The 23,882-nt window shown below is 44.1% G+C and overlaps 1 protein-coding gene across 2 annotated transcripts in view; it reads right to left on the bottom strand.

Annotated features, from left to right (window-relative positions):
* Positions 1-23,882, bottom strand: part of UNC13D (unc-13 homolog D) — a 178,364-nt gene that overhangs the window by 123,405 nt on the left and 31,077 nt on the right. The window contains exons 1-7 of one of the 2 annotated variants that reach the window (XM_063960575.1): positions 17,887-18,230; positions 11,862-11,903; positions 11,629-11,724; positions 9,963-10,070; positions 6,957-7,016; positions 1,124-1,190; positions 637-829 (exon numbers count right to left, since the gene is read on the bottom strand). In XM_063960575.1, coding sequence (XP_063816645.1) covers positions 637-829; positions 1,124-1,190; positions 6,957-7,016; positions 9,963-10,070; positions 11,629-11,724; positions 11,862-11,903; positions 17,887-17,943 — 623 coding nt within the window. In that variant the 5' untranslated portion in view covers positions 17,944-18,230. Of the gene's footprint in view, positions 1-636; positions 830-1,123; positions 1,191-6,956; positions 7,017-9,962; positions 10,071-11,628; positions 11,725-11,861; positions 11,904-17,886; positions 18,231-23,882 lie in introns of those variants that run through there. The other variant, XM_063960576.1, reaches the window with a different exon arrangement.

The following is a 23,882-nucleotide window of genomic DNA, read 5'->3' as shown; positions in this document are numbered from 1 at the left end:
GTACCTGGTGCTAAGTGTTCAATTGTCCCTTACTAACAAGGAGAGACAAATGGATGGAGGGATAAAGGGGTGGGGTGGTAGTATAGATTGCCATAATTGCCAACCCACATCTGCAGGAAACTGTATTCCGTACGTAGTGTGTATTAGGAATTCTCAAGAGAGAAACACAGAAAAGGAAAATATTTTCTTTATGTTAAAACTTATCCTGTGTAACGGTTCCTTGCAGCTTTACATTTTATTTTTGTGAGGAAATATCAGAGTTTAGGATCTTGATCTCGGATTACTGCCTGGACCATCTGGATTGGGGTTATAGACTTGTCTTGTATCTTAAAATATGAGACTTCCCACTGTACATCAGTCGGCTTTTCTAGTCCTAGGACGGAAGGGGACTAAGAATAAAATATGGACATTTTTGGAACCTTTGTATTACACTCCATTACTTACAAATTTAGCAGTGTGCTACCTGTTCCGGAGGGCTCACATGTAATGGCCCTAACTGCAATCCCAGATGAATTGGTAGAAAAGCAAGACAAAAAGACGGACAATAGAATGATATGCATTCCATGGCAAACAGTACACACTGTGACCAAGTGCTCAGTGATTCTTTTCTCACAAATAATAAGGTACAGTACATACATTATAAATGTTTCATTCCATACAGGATTTAAGGTCTGGGCCTTGACCTGAGTCCTATGTGTCTGGTCTTCTGGAAGCATGTTCCGGACCACTGCTTTGTGCTTCTGCTTCTTATCAGGATTGGGACTGCTGTCTCTGGATCTAGTGTCAGCTCGACTGTCAATTCCCAACATGCAATAGGGGTCACTAAATCCTTGCAGAAAAATAAACAACCTAAGTATATTAAAATAATTATCTCTCACATGATGCATACATATCCGGTTACAAAAGCTGAAAGATTCTGATGGCATTTATTAAAATAAATATTCAAGTAATATCTAAAGCATTGTCAAGAAACTGATAAGAAAATGTCACACACACTTAAATATAATATATTATAATTATACACATATATAGTATATCGATTCATACATATACACAGTATATATCTAGTGTTCTGTACAGTTTAAGACTTTAATCAGGTATATAATGAGATAAACATACTTACCACTGACATCTTTTCCAATAATCCCTTTCGCTTCTTTCACTGTAACTTTCACACAGAATATTGGGGGCTGTAAGTAAAGCAAACAACTCATGCTTATTGTTCTAAATGCTTCCCATTATTACTAAATATGGTCTCAGACGTAACTTTACAACCATTCAACTTCCTACCAACAAGCTGTTATATTGTTATATACCTTACTGTGGTCATTTAACTAATGAGGGAACAGTACACTAGTGTCAATTACAACACTTCCTTCCTGTTCTTGCTTACAGTCACACTTCACTAATCCAGACACCAAAGTAGTTTTTGTGCACATACATAACATCTTTACTTCAGTATTGTTGCTGTACAGAAATGAAAGATAACAAGACACTCTGGTATAAATGAACACAAGTAGATGGCATTGGTAATATTTAGTAAAAGGCAGACCTCCCAACTTTTCATTTGTAGAAAGATGGACATATGTGTGGCAAAGCCGCGCGCTCCCGAAAAAGGGTCGTGGTCTAAGAAAATGGGCGTGGCTTCGCGGAGGATCCGCAATCGCGAGCCACGCCCCGTTTTCGTCACTGAGGGGGCATGCCCAGCGCTCTGTGATCCGCTGGCATGCCCCCTCTCCCTCTGACTCCAATGAATAAGCAGGGCAGCGAGTGCCTGAGCCTCCCAACTGCCCCCCCCCCCCCCCACACCGCAGGACACTGCGGCCTGCGAGTGGGACAGCGGGACAGTCCCCAAAAAACGGGACTGTCCTGCGAAAATCGAGACAGTTGGGAGGTATGGTAAAAGGTCTACAGTATATATCAAGACATACTGTTCAAATATTTAAGGCATTGCATCTGTTTTTAAAGTGAACGTTACATATCATTAATTCAGAAATGACTGTGTACAAGACCTCAGTATTTCTAAAAGAGCAGCTTCATCTCACTTTTGTCATTACAGAAGTAACCATTCATAGCTCAGTCATTTTTGTATATTACAGAAAACCTAAACCATTACTGGATGATCCAATTCACATACAAGTCAGAATATACACAACTGTTTGCAGACAGAAAGGCTACTGAAATATTGGACAAATGTCCTGATAGCACAGCCTGTGGTCAATTCAATGACTAGCATTTGCAAGAGGACTCTACCATGTCACCTGACACATTCTGAAAAATACCCTCACACATGTCCACTGGAAATCTCATGTCTATCAAGTGGGTCGGTAAAATTATGTCCATGGAAAAAATGGTTCTTAGTTACACATTCAGACACAATGGCCCTCATTCCGAGTTGTTCGCTCGCAAGCTGCTTTTAGCAGCATTGCACACGCTAAGCTGCCACCTACTGGGAGTGAATCTTAGCTTAGCAAAATTGCGAACGAAAGATTCTCAAAATTGCAAATAGAAATTTCTAAGCAGTTTCTGAGTAGCTCGACACTTACTCTGCCATTGCGATCAGTTCGGTCAGTTTCGTTCCTGGTTTGACGTCACAAACACACCCAGCGTTCGCCCAGACACTCCCCCGTTTCTCCAGCCACTCCCGCGTTTTTCCCAGAAACTGCAGCGTTTTTTTACACACTCCCATAAAACGGCCAGTTTCCGCCCAGAAACACCCACTTCCTGTCAATCACACAACGATCACCAGAACTAAGAAAAAACCTTGTAATGCCGTGAGTAACATACCAAACTTCTTAGCAAATTTACTTGGCGCAGTCGCAGTGCGAACATTGCGCATGCGCAGTTTGCGGAAAATCGCTGCGATGCGATGAAAAAGAACGAGCGAACAACTCGGAATGAGGGCCAATATCCAGATAGCATTAATAAAGGTCAAGTTACCCAGGCACACTGCCCAAGGATGTACAGTAGTTTCTTTTAGAACCTTGTTCCCAAAAAGTAACAAAGATAACCATGGCATGTACTGTATTGTATTTCTATTTTAATGGATTTACCATTAGTCTCCAAGCTTTCCTTTTCTGATGTAAGTGCTTTTTGAATCACATTTGTCTGTTTCTCCTTTGTAACTAACTGTGTGTGCTGTATGTTTTGCTCCATTGTTCCCATATTCCCTGAACCAGACAACAAGAACCATTTCCAGCAGGAGACAGAGAATGGCATATAACATCATTGCCTTGACAAGTCCAACATGGTCACTATCACCTGGTCATTATCAGCCATTTCCCTCACAAGATTATGTTAATATTCATCAAGGAAATCAGGGAAATGACTAGGTTTAAAATGGACTGCAACCCTGACTGGTTGGAATTGCAGCGGTTTGTGCATCAGTGGGTTAGAAGCGTCAGATCTGCCCAGACGAATTTGTGTAACTTGGAAAGGAGAGGTTTCGGGCTCCAGTCAAACCAAGGATTGATTGAATGTATAGCTGTTGTTGGAGCTGGATGGGGATTACAATTGCACTAAAGGTTGCGCAGCAGCAGCAGATGGGCTAATAAATTACATCCTAACACATAGATGGGTCAGCCCACCAAAACCATGGACAACCCTCACCTGGACTATTGCCAGCAATTTTGGATAGAGCAATATACACCCTAATTTCATATACTTAAATGTGTATTAATTTCCATTTGTGTCTTTATACTTACCATTTATACTAATGTATTGTTTATATAGTCAGTCATGAGTACATGTGATACTAAAACATTTTTTTTCATATAACTGTGTTATATATACATTTCCTACTTACGCTGTGACACCTTGCATGATATCTCCACAGTTAGTCACTTTGCAGTGTATGGCACAATCTTATTAAGATCATTTACCTTCTTATGTGACCAAATCGGACAGCTTAATGTTGCCAAACTCCAGTACTAGAATGTGAAAAATCTAGACATTTCTGTAAAATTCTATCACACAAAGTGCCCTTAAATTTTACGTTAAAACATACATTTTAAATTTTTTTTAAAGTGTCTCTTTACAATTAAGGAGGACTTGGTGGACTGGTCCAGTTATTTTATATCATGGATAGGCAGAATTAACTCTGTCAAGATGAGCGTGCTCCCCCGACTCCTGTACTTATTTCAGACCCTCCCGATATATGTCCCTACCTACGTCTTCAAGACTCTACAACGCCAATCCTCCCTCTTTATTTGGAATCACAAACGCCCTCGAGTCAGACTTAAACTGCTTCAACGCCCCTCCAGAGGTGGCGGCCTGGGTATCCCGGATTTTAAGAAATACTTTTATGCCGCGCAACTCGCTCAATGTGCACAATGGTGCAACGAAGGCGGGACACGGAAGGTCTGGGTGGGGATAGAGGCAGAGGAGACGGGCCTTGCTACACTATCCTCTCTACTGTGGCTTCACAGGAACCAGCGTCCCCGTGCGGCCCTATTGCACCCTGTAGTAAGTCGCTCCCTGGCAACATGGGACCTGACAAATAGACGATTCAGTCTGGCCCCATACCCGTCCCCGCTAATTCCGCTATTTAACAACCCAGCCTTCCCACCAGGTATGAGCAGAGCCATACACACGTCCTGGCGCATGAGTGGTATTTTCTATGTTAATGACATCACCTCCACAGCTACGTTCCCACAATTCGCAGATATCCGTGAAGGAACAGCAATCCCCTCATCAGACTTCTTCCGCTATCTACAAATTAGACACTTTCACTCCACCATCACCACCACCCTTCTCCACAGACATTTATCCCCCTTTGAACACATTAGCTGGAAACGCACCAACACTAAAGGCCTCATATCAGACATCTACACCCTCCTGGACGACCCCCCCACAACACCCCGGGCCCCCCATGAAGTGGCATGGGAAAAGGAACTGGGATTCACTATAGACAACGAGGACTGGGTAGATATATGGGACAATGCGGCCTCCAGCTCCATCTGTGTAAGAATTAAAGAAAATATCTATAAATTACTCTATCGATGGTATTATGTCCCTTCCCGTCTACATACTATGTTCCCCGATACTCCAGATAGATGCTGGAGGGGCTGTACGGACATTGGTTCATTCTTACACATATGGTGGGCCTGCCCCAAAATCTACACAATATGGGGTGAACTCAGCACCATGCTTTCGCGTCTATTCGACACCTCCATCCCCTTCGAACCCCAATACTTTTTGCTCCCCATGTCTCTTCCTACCCTCAACAGACATCAAAACAAACTATTCCGCCATATAGTCTCGGCAATGACATGTCAAATCGCCACAGACTGGAAGAGCCCGACCCCCTCACCAATGCAGGGGATAATTTCCCGGATATGGTATGTCCACAAAATGGAATACATGACCGCAGTTATTCGTAACACCTCGAAGCAATTCGATAAAGTATGGTCCCCATGGCTAAACCTACAACAGGCCTCCTCCCCATTCATAACCTGACACGGCATGCCAAGGACCTATCCACCTCCTGCCCCCGAAGGCTACTCCTCCACCTCTCCTCCCCTCTCTCTACTCCCCCCCCCTCTCTTCCTCAACCGGAGGTGCCCAGCCTCCTACACTTTTCTGTCCCCTTCTGATCGCTCTCTGAGCACTTTCCTTTCTCATTTCCTTTGCTGACTCTCTTGACGGAAGGCCACTCCGTTGCCGAGAGTTTCCCACTTATTATGTTCTAACCTAAATCTCTAAACACGGGAAAACATTAAAACAAAAACAAAAAAAAAAAGGATCCATGCGGTTGTAGCAACAATTTACTGTACTTACATTTGTATTTTAAGCACCCAAAATGTTTGGGTGCTCTGTTATGTAATCACTGTACCTACTTCATGATCCATTCAATAAAATGTGTTTAAAAAAAAAAAAAAAAAAAAAAGTGTCTCTTTACAGCTAAGGATCTGTTTGATCTCAGTTCAGAACCAAAGCTTCACCCCATTGTATTCATCAGACTCCTGCATACACTGGCGTGCGCAGCACATTTTATTAGGGGGTGCTCCGTCGGAGGGGTATGTCTAGCACTGCCTTTTGGGCGTGTCTGGCACCATATATTGATGGTCAACGCATATAAAATATCCACCTTTGTACCAATCCTAATAAAGCAGATACATTTCCAGATGTTGTGGTGTGCACCAAACAAACACCCCTGATGGCACTCACTGCAGTTACACTGCTCCTCCTCAGCCTGGTCTGGCTCCCCCTGTCTTTCCCCTGCTAGCTGCAGCAGCAGCTTACTTACAAGTCAGTCACTCACTGACACTGACAGTCGCAGACTAGTACTGCTGCTGCTGGAAAAACGAGTGACGTGTCAATGCTGCTGCCGACCGCCTGCCAGTATTGAATTTGTCTTCCTAAGAGGAACGCTGGCTGCATGCTTCTCTCCTCATCAGTAGTTGGCGTTGGCATAGCATAGAAGGAGAGAGGTGTGTATGTGGCGGGTGTGACAGGTGGGCATGCGAGCAGCATGACGTAATTACATTGCGCTGTTTTTGTACATGGAGGTGGAGCCGAGAGTTTGAAAGCTGGTGTCAGTGGCACTCTTGATTAACCCAGGCGTCTGGTCAGTAATGCAGTCCTGACAGGGTGCAGCACAGAGGGGACAGTAATCAGCCTGCTCGGCGATCATTGCATCAGGCATGTGAGATCGGGGTGCCAGACATTAGGGGGTGCCTGTGCGCACCAGGCACCCCCCCTGCGCACACCTATGCCTGCATAGAGGTAATATCTAACACATGGTGACTAAAGTCCAGTCAGATTCCTGTTCCTGAAATAATGTAAGATTCTAGTCCTTATGTAGACCAAAGCCACAAATAAAATACATGTATTTTATACAAAATGTGATATAACACGAGGCAGCCAGATACATAATAAATGTCTAGAGTTACAAAAAAAAAACAAAAACTAAAACTAAACTAAACTACAATATAGAACCATTTATTTATAGTTACCTCAAGGCCTTTAACACTTTCAAATATGGCCTTGTGCTCCTCAGGATCCATATTGAAAGCCTGTAAGAGACAAACAATTACCAAGCTAGCTTAGAACAGAAATTGGACTAGTCACTATTAAAGGACCAGTTAGGATATCTAGTTATTAGGTCACATTTGTATCTACTGTCCTTCCTGTATACAAGTAGATTTCTTTAAAATCATAATGCTCATTAGGATACATTAGGTCAATTGCCAATTTGTCATGTCCTGATCAAGTTCATGAGAATTAGTGACCTCCAGAAGATAGCACTGCTGTACAGAGTTCAACTGGCTTTGCAGACCATATTTATTTACTCTATATATTCATTAAAGCCTGTTGCATTAGCGACATCTTAATGGAAAAGCATAGACTTGGGGGCCCATTGTCATTTTATGTTTGTACAGTATGTTGCATACATTCTATTAATATAATCACAAAATTTGTTTTAATTTAAAAGGTGACCAAATATTCCAATACCTTCTTATCTTTCAATTGATAAAATTACGATTTGTAAATATTTAATTTCCAGTTGAAAACTAGATTTTCCAACTAAATATCTCATTATTAATGTAATTGTAGCACCTACAGTAGATGTAGCCATAATAACATTATAGTAATAATGTAACGCAGTAGACCTGGCTGCTTGCCATGTTCTATTGCAGAGAATAGGGAAGGAAGTGGGGATGCAGTCGTAAGGTCAACACTCACAATGTCGACAGGTATGATATCAATGTTGCTGAAATGTTGACATGCAACATGTTGACATCCTCAGAATGATACACTCTGACAATGTCATATCTGAAATGTTGACATAATCAGGGTAAATGGGCATGTACTTCCAGTGGGAGCCGGGGATGGTTGCATGCTCGTAGAGCTCTCATATAATAAAAACTATGAAATATCTAATCATATGAAGCTACTTGCACTTTGTAAAAAAAAATATATAATCAGCATTGCAGTTGAGCAGATCTATGTAGTGTGCAGCCACACATCCAATTCCTTGCAGCCACACATTACATAGATCTGCTCAGCTGCAATACTGATAATTTTTTCACAAAGTACAAGGTAAGCTTCAAATAGTTAGAATTCTCTAGCTTTCTCTTTAAGGGCAGATAGATCAATGAATAAAGTGTATGACTGCAATGCCACGGGCAATGGGTTTGAGTCCCAGGTATCTCAGCATCTTGAAATGTATAAAGGACATTGTGACTGAATAACAAAGAGCTCTCAAATTAAGTTAATGAATGTTGAATAGGTATTAGCAACGGAGCAGATTAAGGTAGGTTAACTTGTTGATTCTGTGGGCCTAATTCAGACCTGATCTCAGCAGCAAATTTGTTAGCAAATGGGCAAAACCATGGGGGTCATTCAGACCTGATCGCTTGCTAGCTATTTTTTTGCAGCGCTGCGATCAGATAGTCCCCGCCTATAGGGGAGTGTATTTTAGCTTTGCAAGTGTGCGATTGCATGTGCAGCTGAGCACTACAAAAAAGTTTTGTGCAGTTTCTGAGTAGCTCAGAACTTACTCAACCACTGCGATCACTTCAGCCTGTTCTAGGCCGGAATTGATGTCAGACACCCGCCCTGCAAGTGCTTGGACATGCCTGCGTTTTTCCTACCACTCCCAGAAAACGGTCAGTTGACACCCAGAAACGCCTTCTTCCTGTCAATCACCTTGCGAGTGGCTGTGCGAATGGATTCTTCGTACAATCCATCGCTCAGCAATGATCCGCTTTGTAGCTTTACAACGCTGCTGCGCATTGCGGTGCATACGCATGCGCAGTTCTGACCTGATCGCAGCGCAGCGAAAATCCTAGTGTGCGATCAGGTTTGAATGACCCCCATGTGCACTGCAAAGGGGCAGATATAACATGTGCAGAGAGAGTTAGATTTGGGTGTGGTGTGTTCAAACTGAAATCTAAATTGCAGTGTAAAAATAAAGCAGCCAATATTTACCCTGCACAGAAACAAAATAACCCACCCAAATCTAACTCTCTCTGCACACAGGGTCGGATTGGCCCACAGGGGTACCAGGGAAACCACCGGTAGGCCCCACTGCCTGAGGGCCCACTCCTTCCTCTAGGGATTAGGTTCCAGACTGTGCACTTGTATTATACATGGTAGATATGTTGCATTACACTGCACAAGTTTATTGTGTATTTCAAGCCTCTGTGGGGGTTGGCCACACCCCCTTTGTAGGCTGACCACACCCCTAAGTATGGACCCCTATCAACGCATTCCCCCCGTGGGCCATTCATGCCCCAGTCCGACACTGTCTGCACATGTTATATCTGCCCCCCCCTGCAGTGCACGTGGTTTTGCCTATTTGCTAACAAATTTGCTGCTGCGATCAGGTCTGAATTAGGCCCTGTGTGTGGCTGCATTGCTGGCATATTTAATTGTCAACCAACCAAACACAACCAAAGTGAAATGATTGAACCACGCTCATTCTCTGTGTGGGAAGTAATGGCTTCCCACTTAGGGGGTCATTCAAACCTGATCGCTCGCTAGCTGGTTTTTGCAGTCCTGCGTTCGCATAGTCGCCGCCCACCGGGGAGTGTATTTTAGTTGTGCAAGTGTGCGATCGCATGTGCAGCCGAGCGGTACAAAAAACTTTGTGCAGTTTCTAAGTTGGCCAGGACTTACTCAGCCGCTGCGATCACTTCAGCCTGTCCGGTCCCTGAATTGATGTCAGACACCCGCCCTGGAAACGCTTGGACACGCCTGCGTTTTTCCAATCACTCCCTGAAAACGGTCAGTTGCCACCCACAAACGCCCTCTTCCTGTCAATATCCTTGCGATCGGCTGCGCGAATGGATTCTTCGTAAAACCCATCGCACAGCAATGATTTGCATTGTACCCGTGCGACGCACCTGCGCATTGCTGTTCTGACCTGATCACAGCAAAAAACGCTAGCGAATGATCAGGTCTGAATGACCCCCCTAGTCCATATGGTTTTCCCATACAAGATTGTTGTTTCTTACCATTTGCAAATATTCATATAGCTGCTCATTATCAGATATATGTTCTGGTTCCGAAATCCCCATGCGGTGTATGATGGTATATAGAGCTTCCCCATAGAGCAGATTGCGCTGAAAAGAATCAATTACATTTATAGAATATAACGTATAAAATAGTCAATGAAAACAAAGATAAAGAAAATCCACTTGCAGCATTTTCATACCGCTGGTACCTGTTTTTGTTTCTAAATCATAAACTCTATGATGCAATAAAAAAAACCACAACTAAAAATAAAGCTTCACTTTCGAATTCAATTCAAATGAAGTGTACCAATTAGCTATGCAATGACCACCAATTGCTCAATTATAACTGGCTTAGGCTTGTGTGCATTACCCTTCTTATACTCCCTACTACACCCAAGGGGAGACTACACTTCAAGAGACATAAAGTGGGCAAGTTTCCCATAGCAACCAGAATCAGTTGTCATTTGTCTAGCACAGTCTATAAAACGACAGTTAGTAAGTAGCTGACTTTAAACCCCAACCCCTAGAACCTCTGGAGCTAGTGGCGGTTCCAGAGGTGGGGCTGCAGTGCAAAATGCAAATAGGGGAGCCACACCAACTGCCAATCAAAACTCACAGACATCACCGGCCGGGTGATGGCAGTTGGTTTGACTCCCCTGTTTGAGGGGTGGTCTTCAGGTTGCCGGCGGCCGGGCTCCCGATGACCACCATACCGGCGCCGGAATCCCGACATCTTTTCTCCCTCTTGGGGGTCCACGACCCCCCTAGAGGGAGAATAGATAGTGTAGCGCGCCACCGTGCCCGCAGCGTGGCGAGTGCAGCGAGCCCGCAAGGGGCTCATTTGCGCTCACCCAGCTGTCGGTATGCCGGCGGTCGGGATTCCGGCGCCGGTATGCTGGCCGCCGGGAGCCCGACCGCCGGCATCACATACTACATCCCTTTTTGAGTATTGGACTGCCACACAGCCCCACCTCTGGACTGGAGCTACCAACTGGATGGACTAATGCAATATGCAGTATGCAGATGTGTGAACACTCCCACTTCATACTCTCCAACATGACCCATTCCATTACAAAATGCTCTGTTCCTGGACGTCCTTGGTGGAAATTCAGGAGCAGACAATTTTGTACCTAATGGAATGTAGGAGGGTTTGCTACTTCACAGTATTAAATACCACAGGAACAGATCCCTTTCTGTTGAAGACAACTCCTACATGGCCCTATGACCACATATGCGCAGCAGCTTTGCAAGGTTTGAACCCAGAAGTAAAGTGGTGGCATGAGCTCTTTGCAGGCACAGCCTTTGTCCCTGCAGGAGATTTTCTGAGCTATACCCTGAAAAACTATTTCTTGTTACCGCGCTATACGATCATAAGAAATTATGTTTATCGGGGTTAAATGTGGCAAATAATACATCAGCCATTTACAGAGGGGTTTTTTTTACGTTTTGCTGAAGTCTACTAGCGAATGTGTACAGTATGTTATTAAAAACATGGTGTAGCCCTGGCATAAACTGGACACATATGCTACTAGCAAACTGTGATGCCTGTGGCCACAATAGCTGGTATTTCTTAGTGAAGGCATTTTACACCCACAATCTGGTGAGCATTAGCATCTAGCTCTGCATCAGGCCAATGTATCTCACTTTCTACTAATTTGTTTCTAACCTGTACAGATGGGGAAACCGGCTTAGTTCCAGCATCAGGCTCTTTCACGGATGTGTTCTTGGAGGGTTTGATTGTGCTCTTCCTCCCGTACCTGGCCTACAAAATGGTTCACAGTTGAAAATCCATTAAAGGTAAAAAAAATTAGAGGTTAGAAGAGGGAGCAAATGAGAGTAAATGACTATTTATAATTATTGCTTGCATATGCAATGTAGATGGATGTCTGTTAGTCTTACCTCTCTGCGGGTAAAGCGATGAGGCGCAATCGGAGGCTCCATCTGTGTGAGAGGCAGCGGGGAAAACATAAGACAAGTTAAACAACCACCGATACATAAGGATCAGCTTAAGTTCCTTTATCAGTCCCTTTATCACCATGTGTGACTCGATGGTCTGCATGAGAGGGCTTCCTGTTGCTGCATTCATTCCTCCAGGAAAATTCTGCACTTGTTTTGTTACATTTCATTCTGAATGAAATGAATAGACTATTCCCCAAACAGTTCTCTCACTGCGTAAGCCTAGATCATTCCAAACTCGTTCAAGACTTTTAGCAGGGACCAACAGGTTGTTTTATTAATCAAATGATTTATTATTACTTAAAAATGTATGTTGTCATCACTAGTATCAACCTGTATCTTTATGCCAACTTTAGAGATTAACAAAGATACGTGAGAGGCATATCTAAAGCTACATCAAACAAGTAGGACGTAGCTCTGTGGGCATGCGCTTTTACATCATGATCAGCCTTTTGAAAAACTAGGGCTGTAAGTGAAAGATAATCTCTAAATGATGACAAAGTCTTGTACATGTACAAAATCAAGTAATATATTTTTTACACTATGCAGAGATTTAAGTTCTATTCTAAATGCAATGTTATCTATTCAGTAGTCTCTACATACCTACCCAATCATCCCCTCCAATCTGTTAATCACAAACGCCTTTCATGTTCTTTTGTTCCTATTTCCCACTACTGCCTCCAAGATTTCTCCCATGCTGCACCCATACTTTAGGAATGCATTACCCATCCTATTGATCTCAACATTAATCTTAAGGGAGATGTTTATTAAACAATATTTGCAGGATATCTCCTGAAAACAGACATTTTGGGGGACAACCCGCAAATATGAAAGATCCTTGGAATTTAACATAGAGGGACCGCAGCAGATATCTCCAATATCTGCCGCAGCACATCCATTTCTGATTTCTATGGGGGCTGCTATGAAGTTGCATTTACCAAGCTCCAGAATTTGAAGCAAGGCCCTAGTAGCTAATATATGCAGATAGCCATATGCAGATGGCGTTAGCCTATAATAGCCAAGGGCTACTGTTTCACAGATTCTTTCGAAGAGGGAGCCTCTGCTTCCAGCTTTTCACAAGGATGGACTCTTATCTGAGCCCGTCTCTCAGCAAGAGCTTTTTCCTAAATTTGCGTAACAATACACCTCGCCAGAGAAGCCAATCAAATGCCATAAGTACAATGTGTCTTGTTCCCTTTGCACAGATGATATAGCAAGCCCCTTGCACATCTGCCCCCAACTGACAATAAAACAAAGTGTTGTCTACAAAATAAAACCTTCCTCTCTCTGCCTGGTACTTGTGTCTTAGTATAGAAACCAGCTGGATGGCCATACCACGTGGAACTGAGCACAACTAAGGATCTGATAAATGACATTAGTTTGTGAATACTTGCTACGGGTCCATTATACAAATAAGAATGGTTGCCTTTTCTTTCATACTTCCATGTCCTTTTTTCATCAAATACATTGTTTTCACATGTGGAATATGATGATGCTTTATAAATGTAGGAGAATAACTATTTCAAATAAAATAGATGTGATTGTAGGTAATGTGAATTTACAGCTAATAATTTCTTTACTGATATCAATACATCTACTCCTAATCTGGACTGGATTTAAAGTTATCATAATTTATGTATATCACATGAATGAAATTTGCAGTGCTGTACAGAGCAAGGGTGGAATAAGGGCCCGATTCAGTTTGAGTTGTAGTTTTGCAAAAAATCACAAAACTACAACTCCTTTCTCTAGTATGCGGGGGGGCCGTCTAGCAGAGGGCAAGGCCTCCCCGCATGCCGGACCACCCCTCACTGAAAAGTGAGCGCTTCGCTAAACAGCGAAGCGCTCACATCTTTAGGGTAGCCCCCTGCCTTTAGCAGCCTAGCGGCGAAGGCAGTTGCCTTGTCACCATGTTTTGGGTAACAGCGGCAGCGTGAGACATCAAGCAGCCACCGCGGCTTGCCCCCCGCAAATGGACCGTACACACCTCCGTTGTCCGGACAATGCCCCCCCAACCCCGCCACGATGTACCCAAAATGCAGCAACAATGCCCCATCACCACCCTCGCTGGGGCCTCGCACATGTGTGCAGTGGCATGTGCGCATGTGCAAAAGTGCGTAAATCAACGAATAGCAATTTCCGCACTTCTGCATCTCAAGCTGAATTAGGCCATTAGAAAGGATGGGGCCCACGTGCGATGAATAGTGGCAGAGTCTATTGTGCATTCACTGATCTCTGGGAACATGGTGCCAGCCACAACAGGAGGCAGACATACATACTGCTTACAGTATGCTACACACAGATAAGGCCTATGACACCAGTGGTGTGAGGCAGCAATGCAGACCACTGTGGGGCCCATGTACCATTTACGGCTTATTCTCCAAAAACACCCATTTTTGGGGTGGGAGGGCTGGGGGTTAACTTTAAATTGACCATGAAATATATACAGAGTCCCTGGCGCTCAGACCTTATAGATGTGCAAATATGCTATTTTGGGTGCATAAATTAATGAATAATAACTGTGTGATTTTAAAATCACAGAAATGGCATTTATTAAAACAATTCATCAGTAAAAACAATTCATCAATATAAAGTGCAACAACAAACAAGTTTAGTGAGGTAGATTTGTGCCAAATGTCCCGCTGAAAGTGACTGGTGCTTGCCTCCTCATAGAATGGGAGCGATCTCTCACCTTAATTCATATGTGCGGTGGGCTAGCTTAAGAGATAGCTGTGGGGTCCTGGGCTGAGTAGCCCGGCGCCACCGCACTGTGCGTTTCTCAGCAAGGCACTTCCGGCTCCAAAACAATATCCCTCACTCCTCCTCCTCCAAAGTTTGGAGGAGGAGGAGTGAGGGATATTGTTTTGGAGCCGGAAGTGCCTTGCTGAGAAACGCACAGTGCGGTGGTGCCGGGCTGACCCCACAGCTATCTCTTAAGCTAGCCCACCGCACATATGAATTAAGGTGAGAGATCGCTCCCATTCTATGAGGAGGCAAGCACCAGTCACTTTCAGCGGGACATTTGGCACAAATCTACCTCACTAAACTTGTTTGTTGTTGCACTTTATATTGATGAATTGTTTTTACTGATGAATTGTTTTAATAAATGCCATTTCTGTGATTTTAAAATAACACAGTTATTATTCATTCATTTATGCACCCAAAATAGCATATTTGTACATCTATAAGGTCTGAGCGCCAGGGACTCTGTATATATTTCATGGTCATATTATCCCTGGGGGTTGATGTTTACCCCAACTACAGAATCTGGGCTGCACTTTTCTTAGCACTGCGCTCTCCTAAGATACTATTGTCCAAATCATTCCGGTTAACTTTAAATTATTAGTAACGTTAGCCCATTGTAGCCTATGGGCTACACTTATTGTCATATATATTTAAAGTTCTACAATTTTTTAGTCCCTCAGCACATTTATAGGCAGCAAATACCAATGTAATTGAAACAATAATATTTACAAAAGTGACACATGACAGAGCCCAAGTTCCCTTGCTTTTAACTTTTTAAGATAAACATTAAGGTGGTCATTCCGAGTTGTTCGCTCGTTATTTTTTTTTCGCAATGGAGCGATTAGTCGCTAATGCGCATGCGCAATGTCCGCAGTGCGACTGCGCCAAGTAAATTTGCTATTAAGTTAGGTATTTTACTCACGGCATTACAAGGTTTTTTCTTCGTTCTGGTGATTGTAATGTGATTGACAGGAAGTGGGTGTTTCTGGGCGGAAACTGGACGTTTTATGGGAGTGTGCGAAAAAACGCTGCCATTTCTGGGAAAAACGCGGGAGTGTCTGAAGAAACGGGGGAGTGTCTGGGTGAACGCTGGGTGTGTTTGTGACGTCAAACCAGGAACGAAACTGACTGAACTGATCGCAGTGGCAGAGTAAGTCTCGAGCTACTCAGAAACTGCTAAGAACTGTCTATTCGCAAATCTGCTAATCTTTCGTTTGCAAATCTACTATGCTAAGATTCACTCCCAGTAGGCGGCGGCTTAGCGTGTGCAAAGCTGCTAAAAGCAGCTTGCGAGCGAACAACTCGGAATGAGGGCCTAAATGAGGCTCCCTTGAGTAATACTTCAGAGCAGAGGTTCCCAAATGCGGTCCTCAAGGCACCCCAATAGTCCTGGTTTTAAATGTATCCATGCTTGGCCACAGGTGACTTAATTAGCACCTTAGTCAATTTGATTTAACCACCTGTGCTGAGCCATGGATATACCTAAAACCTGGACTGTTGGGGTGCCTTGAGGACCACATTTGGGAACCTCTGCTTTAGAGTATAGGTTCTCAAACTCGGTCCTAAGGAACCCAAACAGCTCATGTTTTCCAGGTCACCTAGCAGGTGCATGAGTCACTAACACATTTTAAAAGAACCACAGGTGGATCTAATTATTTCACTTGTGATACTGTGAGGAGACCTGGAAATCATGCACTGTGTGGGGTACTGAGGACAGAGTTTGAGAACCTATGGCCCTCATTCCGAGTTGTTCGCTCGCAAGGCGAATGTAGCAGAGTTACACACGCTAAGCCGCCGCCTACTGGGAGTGAATCTTAGCTTCTTAAAATTGCGACCGACGTACGCGCAATATTGCGATTACAAACGAGTTAGCAGTTTCTGAGTAGCTTCAGACTTACTCTGCCTGTGCGATCAGTTCAGTGCTTTTCGTTCCTGGCTGACGTCATAAACACACCCAGCGTTCGCCCAGGCACTCCCACCGTTTCTCCGGCCACTCCTGCGTTTTTTCCGGAAACGGTAGCGTTTCCAGCCACACGCCCCTAAAACGCCGTGCATCCGCCCAGTAACACCCATTTCCTGTCAATCACAATGCGAACGTCGGAGCGATGAAAATGCCGTGAGTAAACTTACTTTCATCATAGTAAAGTTACTTGGCGCAGTCGCAGTGCGAACATTGCGCATGCGCACTAAGAGAATTCTCACTGCGATGCGATGAAAATCTCTGAGCGAACAACTCGGAATGAGGGCCAATGCCTTAGAATAACAGAAAACTTGAATGAAATAAAGTGATAGCAATTAGCATGTGCACTACAGTATTGGACTGCAAACTCACAAATGGCCACACTAAACATTTACATGGTGCCAATACCTGTGCACCTTTGTACAAAGTGGCCGATGCATGGCGCACATGGAAATAGATGCATATATTTGCCTTTTTTTCTCTATACTGTGCCTGTACTGCCCCTATCTGTATGCTTTGTCTCTTACATGTCACCATCATCAGTGTACATTTTTGGTCAGCCCTATCCTGCATGCAAAGGATACTATGAAAACGTATTTATGCTTTGCACAGCTCAAAATGATGTTGACAGTAAACATTGCCCACGTGAGATGTGACTAAATTGCGCACATTTCTGCATTGCCCATACTTGCATACACTTAGTTATGTAGCATCCAGGGCAAAAACACGCAAGATAAGCTTCTCCAACTGGCAGACGTTCAATGCTCCATCAGCCCCATGGATGTCATTCACAAAAACTGATGTTGTCCACCCTCTACACAAACTTTCCAAGCTACAGTATAAATTACTGTACAGAGATGAAAAAGTTACTCGGTAGAAAAACAAAAACTAGGGTTAAGTGAGAGCGAGAAAGAGGAAGGAACAGTGCCATTTTATTTTTATTTAACAAAACAATACTCAAGTCAGAGTATTTATTATTGGTCACTAATTATATTATTATTGTTATTATGACGGTCCTTTGCATCTAACAAGTAAATTGCAATGACTATGTACAGAGTGCAAGTATAATTTCTCAGACTTCAATTTATTACAAAGGTAGAATAATACGACATATATAAGCCTGATGCGTTTCTCTGAAGTGTTTATTCTCAGCAATCTGGTGTGTGCTATCAAAAATAATAATTACAGAGGCAGGATGGAAATTGCTAGCAAGGGACAGCCTGGTAAAACATTGTGAAGAAAATGTAATTGGACATTTCATACCTCTGAGTCTTTATTTCCAGGTGGTGAGCCATCACTTGCTTTGTCTATGGTGTCCATAATGGATGTATAGCTGTTATACCGACACTGCGCACAGCAGAGTCTTCTTTGCAGCTCAGAAAGTTTGCCCAATTCCAACTCCAGTTATGCGCCACCATCAGTTATTACTCATAATAGTAATCACCTACTTTCTATTCTCGCAGATCCATTACTCAACACTGTTCATACGTCCAAACACAGCTAACATTCTAAATACTTCTTAGTCAATATAGATTTAAAGTAGCCAAGCATAGCCTAACTGCTGGCACCCTTCTGATGCTTCTCAAAGTCTTACAGTTTCACAGAGGAAACCACAACTTTATCTGCTGTGAGGAAGTGATGCTGTGAGTGCATGACATAGCAGGACCAACACTGATGTGGAGGAGGAAAGAGGAATGTCCCCATTTCTGCTGGTTTAACCCCTGATGCTTGATCAACCAATAGGAGAACAAGAAAGAGAGACCAAAATATCCTTTGAATCGTAAACTTTAACTATAGGATACTGGGATGTTGCGGCTCAGAGCTCGCTGGGTACGGAGATCTGTTACCCGCCACAACAGGGTGTGCGGTCGTCCTTTCACAGCTGATATACGGCCTTAGCTCTGGGACCGGGGCTTGGTAGACAGGTTTGGCAGAGTGAATGTACGGATGGAGCCGGCATACCCCCGGGATGAGGCTGCCTTCAGCCTCCAGGAGCTGGTTGCAACTGTAATCCTATTTGCAATTAGACCGCTGTACATACTGATCCACACATTGGCATTTTCAGAATGGGTACAATGTGTGCGGTGCACACGGGCCCCTGGGTCCAAGAGGGACCCATATGTTAATATTTACCTTTACTGAGTCCAGCGTCAGGCGTTGCAGTCGTGATGAAAATCGCAGCCACAATGGCCGCAGCACATAGTAACATAGTTTCTGAGGTTGAAAAAAGACAATTTGTCCATCAAGTTCAACCTGTTAGTGGTCAAATTGTTCTCTGGAACGCGGTGGGCGCCATGTATCCGGAGACCTGCACGTGCGCAGTGGACTCCAGCACAATGCCGGAGACTACTATGCCGTGCAGAGAAGAGGGCATACCTGGACGTGCACACGGTTCCGCCTCCTCTGTTAAAATGCCCCTGGATTCACACTGTGCCAGCTGATATGGGCCCTCATTCCGAGTTGATCGCTCGCTGCCATTTTTCGCAGCGCAGCGATCAGGTTATTACTGCCCATGCGTATGCACCGCAATGCGCACACTCGTCGTACGGGTACAAACAGCATCGTTGCTGTGCAATGCTTCTAGCGACTAATCCATTCCATTCGCACAACCGATCGCAAGGAGATTGACAGGAAGAAGGCGTTTATGGGTGTCAAGTGACACTACCGTCAATCCTGCACTGAGGACACCGCCGGCACTTCCGATACAGCTGGCTACCCCAAACTGCTGACACAGCCAACACCCCCATACTGCTGACTCAGACGGCACCCCCACACTGCCGTCACCGCTGGCACTCCCGCACTGAGGACACCATCAGCATTCCCGCTCACGGTAAGTGCATTTATTGGTGTATCTGATCTGCATTGTATCCGACCTGCACTGTATTCAGCCCACACTGTATACAACCTACACTGTTTTCCGCACTGTATCCAACCCACACTGTAATCTGCACTATATCCGACCAGCACTGCATCTGATTTGCACTGTAACTTGCACAGTATCCGACCCGCATTCTGGGCCTAATTCAGACCTGATCGTAGCTGTGCAAAATTTTGCACAGCTACGATCAGCCACCCTGATATGCAGGGAAGGAGGGGGGGGGGGGGACGCCCAGCACAGGGCTAGTCCGCCCCGCACGTCTGGCCCTCCCACCGCCGCACGGGTGCGATAGCATCACACGGCGGCAATGCTAGCGCAACTGGCGAGTAAGTCCCTACCTGCGCATCATTGCTGCACTGGTAGGCAACTTTTTGTCGCATCCCGGGTTGCAGTGTCTGCATGTGACGTCACAGCGCCTGCGTTGCCCTGACCATGCCCCCAAAATGTTGGCTGAATGCCGCTGGCTCCACCCCCTCCCGTCCAGCGAACGCCTCTGCCTGTCAATCAGGCTGTCAGGCCTGTCGATCGTATCTCTGGCATGCACATGCACACTGCGTGGTATCCGCAATTCAGACCTGATCGGCCGCTGTGCGAAAACGCACAGCATTGATAAGGTCTGCATTAGCCCCTCTATTCAACCTGCACTGTAACCTGCCCTGTGTCCAACCTGCACTGTAACCTGCCCTGTGTCCAACCTGCACTCTATCTGACCTGCACTGTAACCTGCACTGTATCCGACCGCACTGTAACCTGCACTATATCTGATCCACACTGTATCCGATTCACACTGTAACACGCACTGTATCCGACCCGCACTCTATCCATCCCGCACTGTAACCTGCACTGTATCTGACTCGCACTGCATCCGACCTGCATTGTATCCACCCGCTCTGTAACCGACCTGCACTGTATCCAACCCACACTGTATCCGACCTGCATTGTATCAGACCCACAGGTGCAGAACGCTGTTTTTATGGTTGGGGAGATTTTGGTGAACTACTCAACAAAAAGGCTAACTGATCGGGGCTTTACATGGGCACAGATTGCCAGTCATCAGTTGCCCAGGGCCCCCAGGAAGGAGGTACAGATTGGGCACTGAGAACAGGCGTGCTGGGGGTAAGTGCACTCATGTAAGGGGTCTGCTTTGCTATTTTACACATGGTTTAGGGTTTTTCATTGCTGTTTGTTGACTTCTATTACTTTTTAACAATGATATGCCACACACGGTTCTTAGTAAATTACTGGATTGTTTTTCTATTGAAAGTACTTGCGAGTTGGTTATTGTTAATACATTACTAATTTACAAAACATTTTTAAACAGAGATAACTGCCGTGTGTTTGTGACGCTGCTCAGTTGCTTAGTTTAGCCAGCCAGCCATTGGTCTATGTTGGTGAACAATATTATAAGCTGTGAGGTGGTCAAAATTGACACGTAAAGACTGGAAATTAATGTAAATGAGGTTAATATTACTCTATGAACAAAAAAGGGCAAAATTATGTGATTTTTAGCTTTTTTTTTGACAATTTTTGAAAAAGAAATGCAAATCCAAATCTGAAACCAGTCATTGTGGTGAGGCAAATCCAAATCCAAAACCAGATCAGAGCCAAATCCAAATCCAGCAAAAATGGTCCGGCGTATCTAATACAAACTGCATCCATCTCAGAATCAGGCCTTGTGATAACTGCTGGACAATTGCTCTGTCATATTTCTTTCTTTCTGGGTCATTGTTCTGTAATATTTCTTTCTTTCTGGGTAATTGTTCTGTCACATTTCACTATATTGAGGATTAACATGAAAAGCTCATTGAGTTCTAGACCTCCATTCATTAAGGCACATGGGGCTCAGTGCTCCAAGAAACTAAAGCTCTGCTCTCAAGTGGTCTATTGGGCCCACAGATTAAATTCAATAATGGGTCTTAAGGGCCCTACACACTGGCCGATAACTATGAACGTTCTCGTTCATTAATGAACGAGAACTTGTTCATATCGTTCAGTGTAGGCACTAATGATGAACGATGCGCGGCCCCGCGCTCGTTCATCGTTGGTGCCGTGTCGCTTATGCATGCAAGCCAATATGGACAATCTCGTCCATATTAGCATGCACTGCTATGGAGCGGGTGATGGGGGGAGTGAAGAAACTTCACTCGCCCCGTCACCTCCACCCTGCCACCGGGTCGGCCGTATCCGCCGTCGATCAGCTCCGCAGTGGATCGCCGAATGTGTAGGGGGCATGAATGAAGGACTAGAACAGAATGACCTATACACATAAATCCCCAATCTGATTATCACTGTTCTGGAATTAATTGTGCAATATAGAACAGTTATTGTTCCGTATTTCAGTACCCTCGTCCAATCTATCCATTGTTTTGTTCTTATAAAAAAAAAATTTTTTTTCAATAACTGCAGAAACCAAAAGAGAATGAAACAAAAAAGTAAAATCAAAGAGGGTTGTTGAGAGAATCTAATAAGCAATCATACTTTAAAGGTATACAGCTGCTATACTGGTACCGTGAGCAGTCAAAGCAGAATCTATCTAGTCACTGAATCATTTCTAACTCATACAGGATGCACACACCTACGTTCTGGCCTTTTCATACACCTCCGCCAACTTGATTTGCACCTTGGTTTGCAGGCATTGAGGAAAATCTGATGGTGTGCACTATGCAAAAGTGTAACTGTCAGCTTTTTTTTTTTTTCCTACAAGTTCTTTGTTTAGCCTCACTTATGGCTAAAATAAATAATGAGATGAGGCAAACAGAGTTTCTTTATTACAAGTGGCATTTGTGTACCACACTGGGTAAACGTTACCTAGAAAGATGCTTTTCCACTGAAATTATACACACACAGGTGGTCCTGTGCCAGAAAGAGAATTCCTCCTGAATCCCCTTCCCCCGCTACCCCATTTTTTTCCCAATATAGACATGAGCCGCATGACCCATGGGGGAGGGGAATTACAAAATTGATCCCAGAGAAAGCCCACGCTATGATGCCGCTTCCCACGTTTATGTTTATATATATTTATATACACATATATTTTATACACACGTACATATTTACAGACTGAACACTGCAAGAAAATGGATTTGGACACAAATCCTCTTTATACCACATTCATGCACTTAACTTGAGAGCTCGCTGTTATTCAGCTACACTACTCTTTATTAAATAACACATTTCAATATACTGCCATACCCAGGATTCAAACCTGTAATCTATTGTATTCCAGTCAAACACCCTACTCAATGATCCATTTGATCCTGCATAAAAACTTAGATTTCTAACAATATGAAGCTACTTGTACTAATCTGCATTGCAATTGAGCAGATCTATGTAGTGTGCAGCCACACATTCAATCCCTTGCAGCCACACACTACATAGATCTGCTCAGCTGCAATGCTAATAATTTTTTCACAAAGTACAAGGTAGACTTCAAATAGTTAGAATTCTCTAGCTTTCTATGCAAGGGCAGATAGCTCAATGAATAGAGTGTCTGACTGCAATGCCACAGGTGATGGGTTTAAATACCAGGTATGTCAGCATCTTGAAATGTAATAAAGGACAGTGTGATTGAATAACAAAGAACTATCAAGTTAAGCTCATGAATGTTGTATTAGTTATTAGCGACAGCAGGTGTGGGGGTAGGAGACAGCAGCGGTCAGGAGTTGCTGGGCTTAAAAAACGGGGGAAGCTTCAAGTGAACGTAATTAAAGCAGATAATTGACAAGTTACGACAACAGCGCCCCCACACCTAGTTACAGGATGAGACATGATCTCCATAGCTCTGACCTGGTACAATATTGAAGTGTTTTTTGCTGAGTGGAGACGTGTGGGCACCCGTCAGCAAAGAATGTGGCCTCTCCAGCTCTTTATCAGATTTTAATAATATTCCACACACTGATCTGTTTGGTGGGAACACCTATCCAGCTCCTCCTAACTGCTGCCTAATTTTGCATCGCTGGGCAGTACGGATGGTGTAATGGTTAGCATTACTCAGGGGTGAATAGGCCTACCAGGATACTGAGTGAGTTTACTGCTGGGCTGGTCCCAAAATAGCCTCGGCCAGGCTGGTCCCATAATAGCCTCGGCCAGGCTGGTCACATAGTACCAGGGCCGGTTCTGTATATAGAACTTCACGTTCCTTCTTTAACCCCCTAGGTGGAAGTTCATAAAGCTAAGGAGCAATGGAGCTAAATAGCATTGCAAAAAAAAAAGGGGGACCAAATGTAGTCTCTTTTCTATATATATAGGAAATGGGTTGTATAGCAGCACAATTATGGGGGGGGGGGTATGAAATAGGTTCTGAGTTTAAGGAGCTGCTATGTTTTTCGGCTCTAATTAAAGCGCCAATTAATAGTTGTAAGGCTGGTTTGGCCTTATAATT

The sequence above is a fragment of the Pseudophryne corroboree genome, chromosome 3 (assembly GCF_028390025.1).
Source record: "Pseudophryne corroboree isolate aPseCor3 chromosome 3, aPseCor3.hap2, whole genome shotgun sequence".
Lineage (NCBI taxonomy): Eukaryota > Metazoa > Chordata > Amphibia > Anura > Myobatrachidae > Pseudophryne > Pseudophryne corroboree.
The sequence above is the reverse complement of the archived record's forward strand: the minus strand, read 5'-3'. Positions and strand labels throughout refer to the sequence as shown.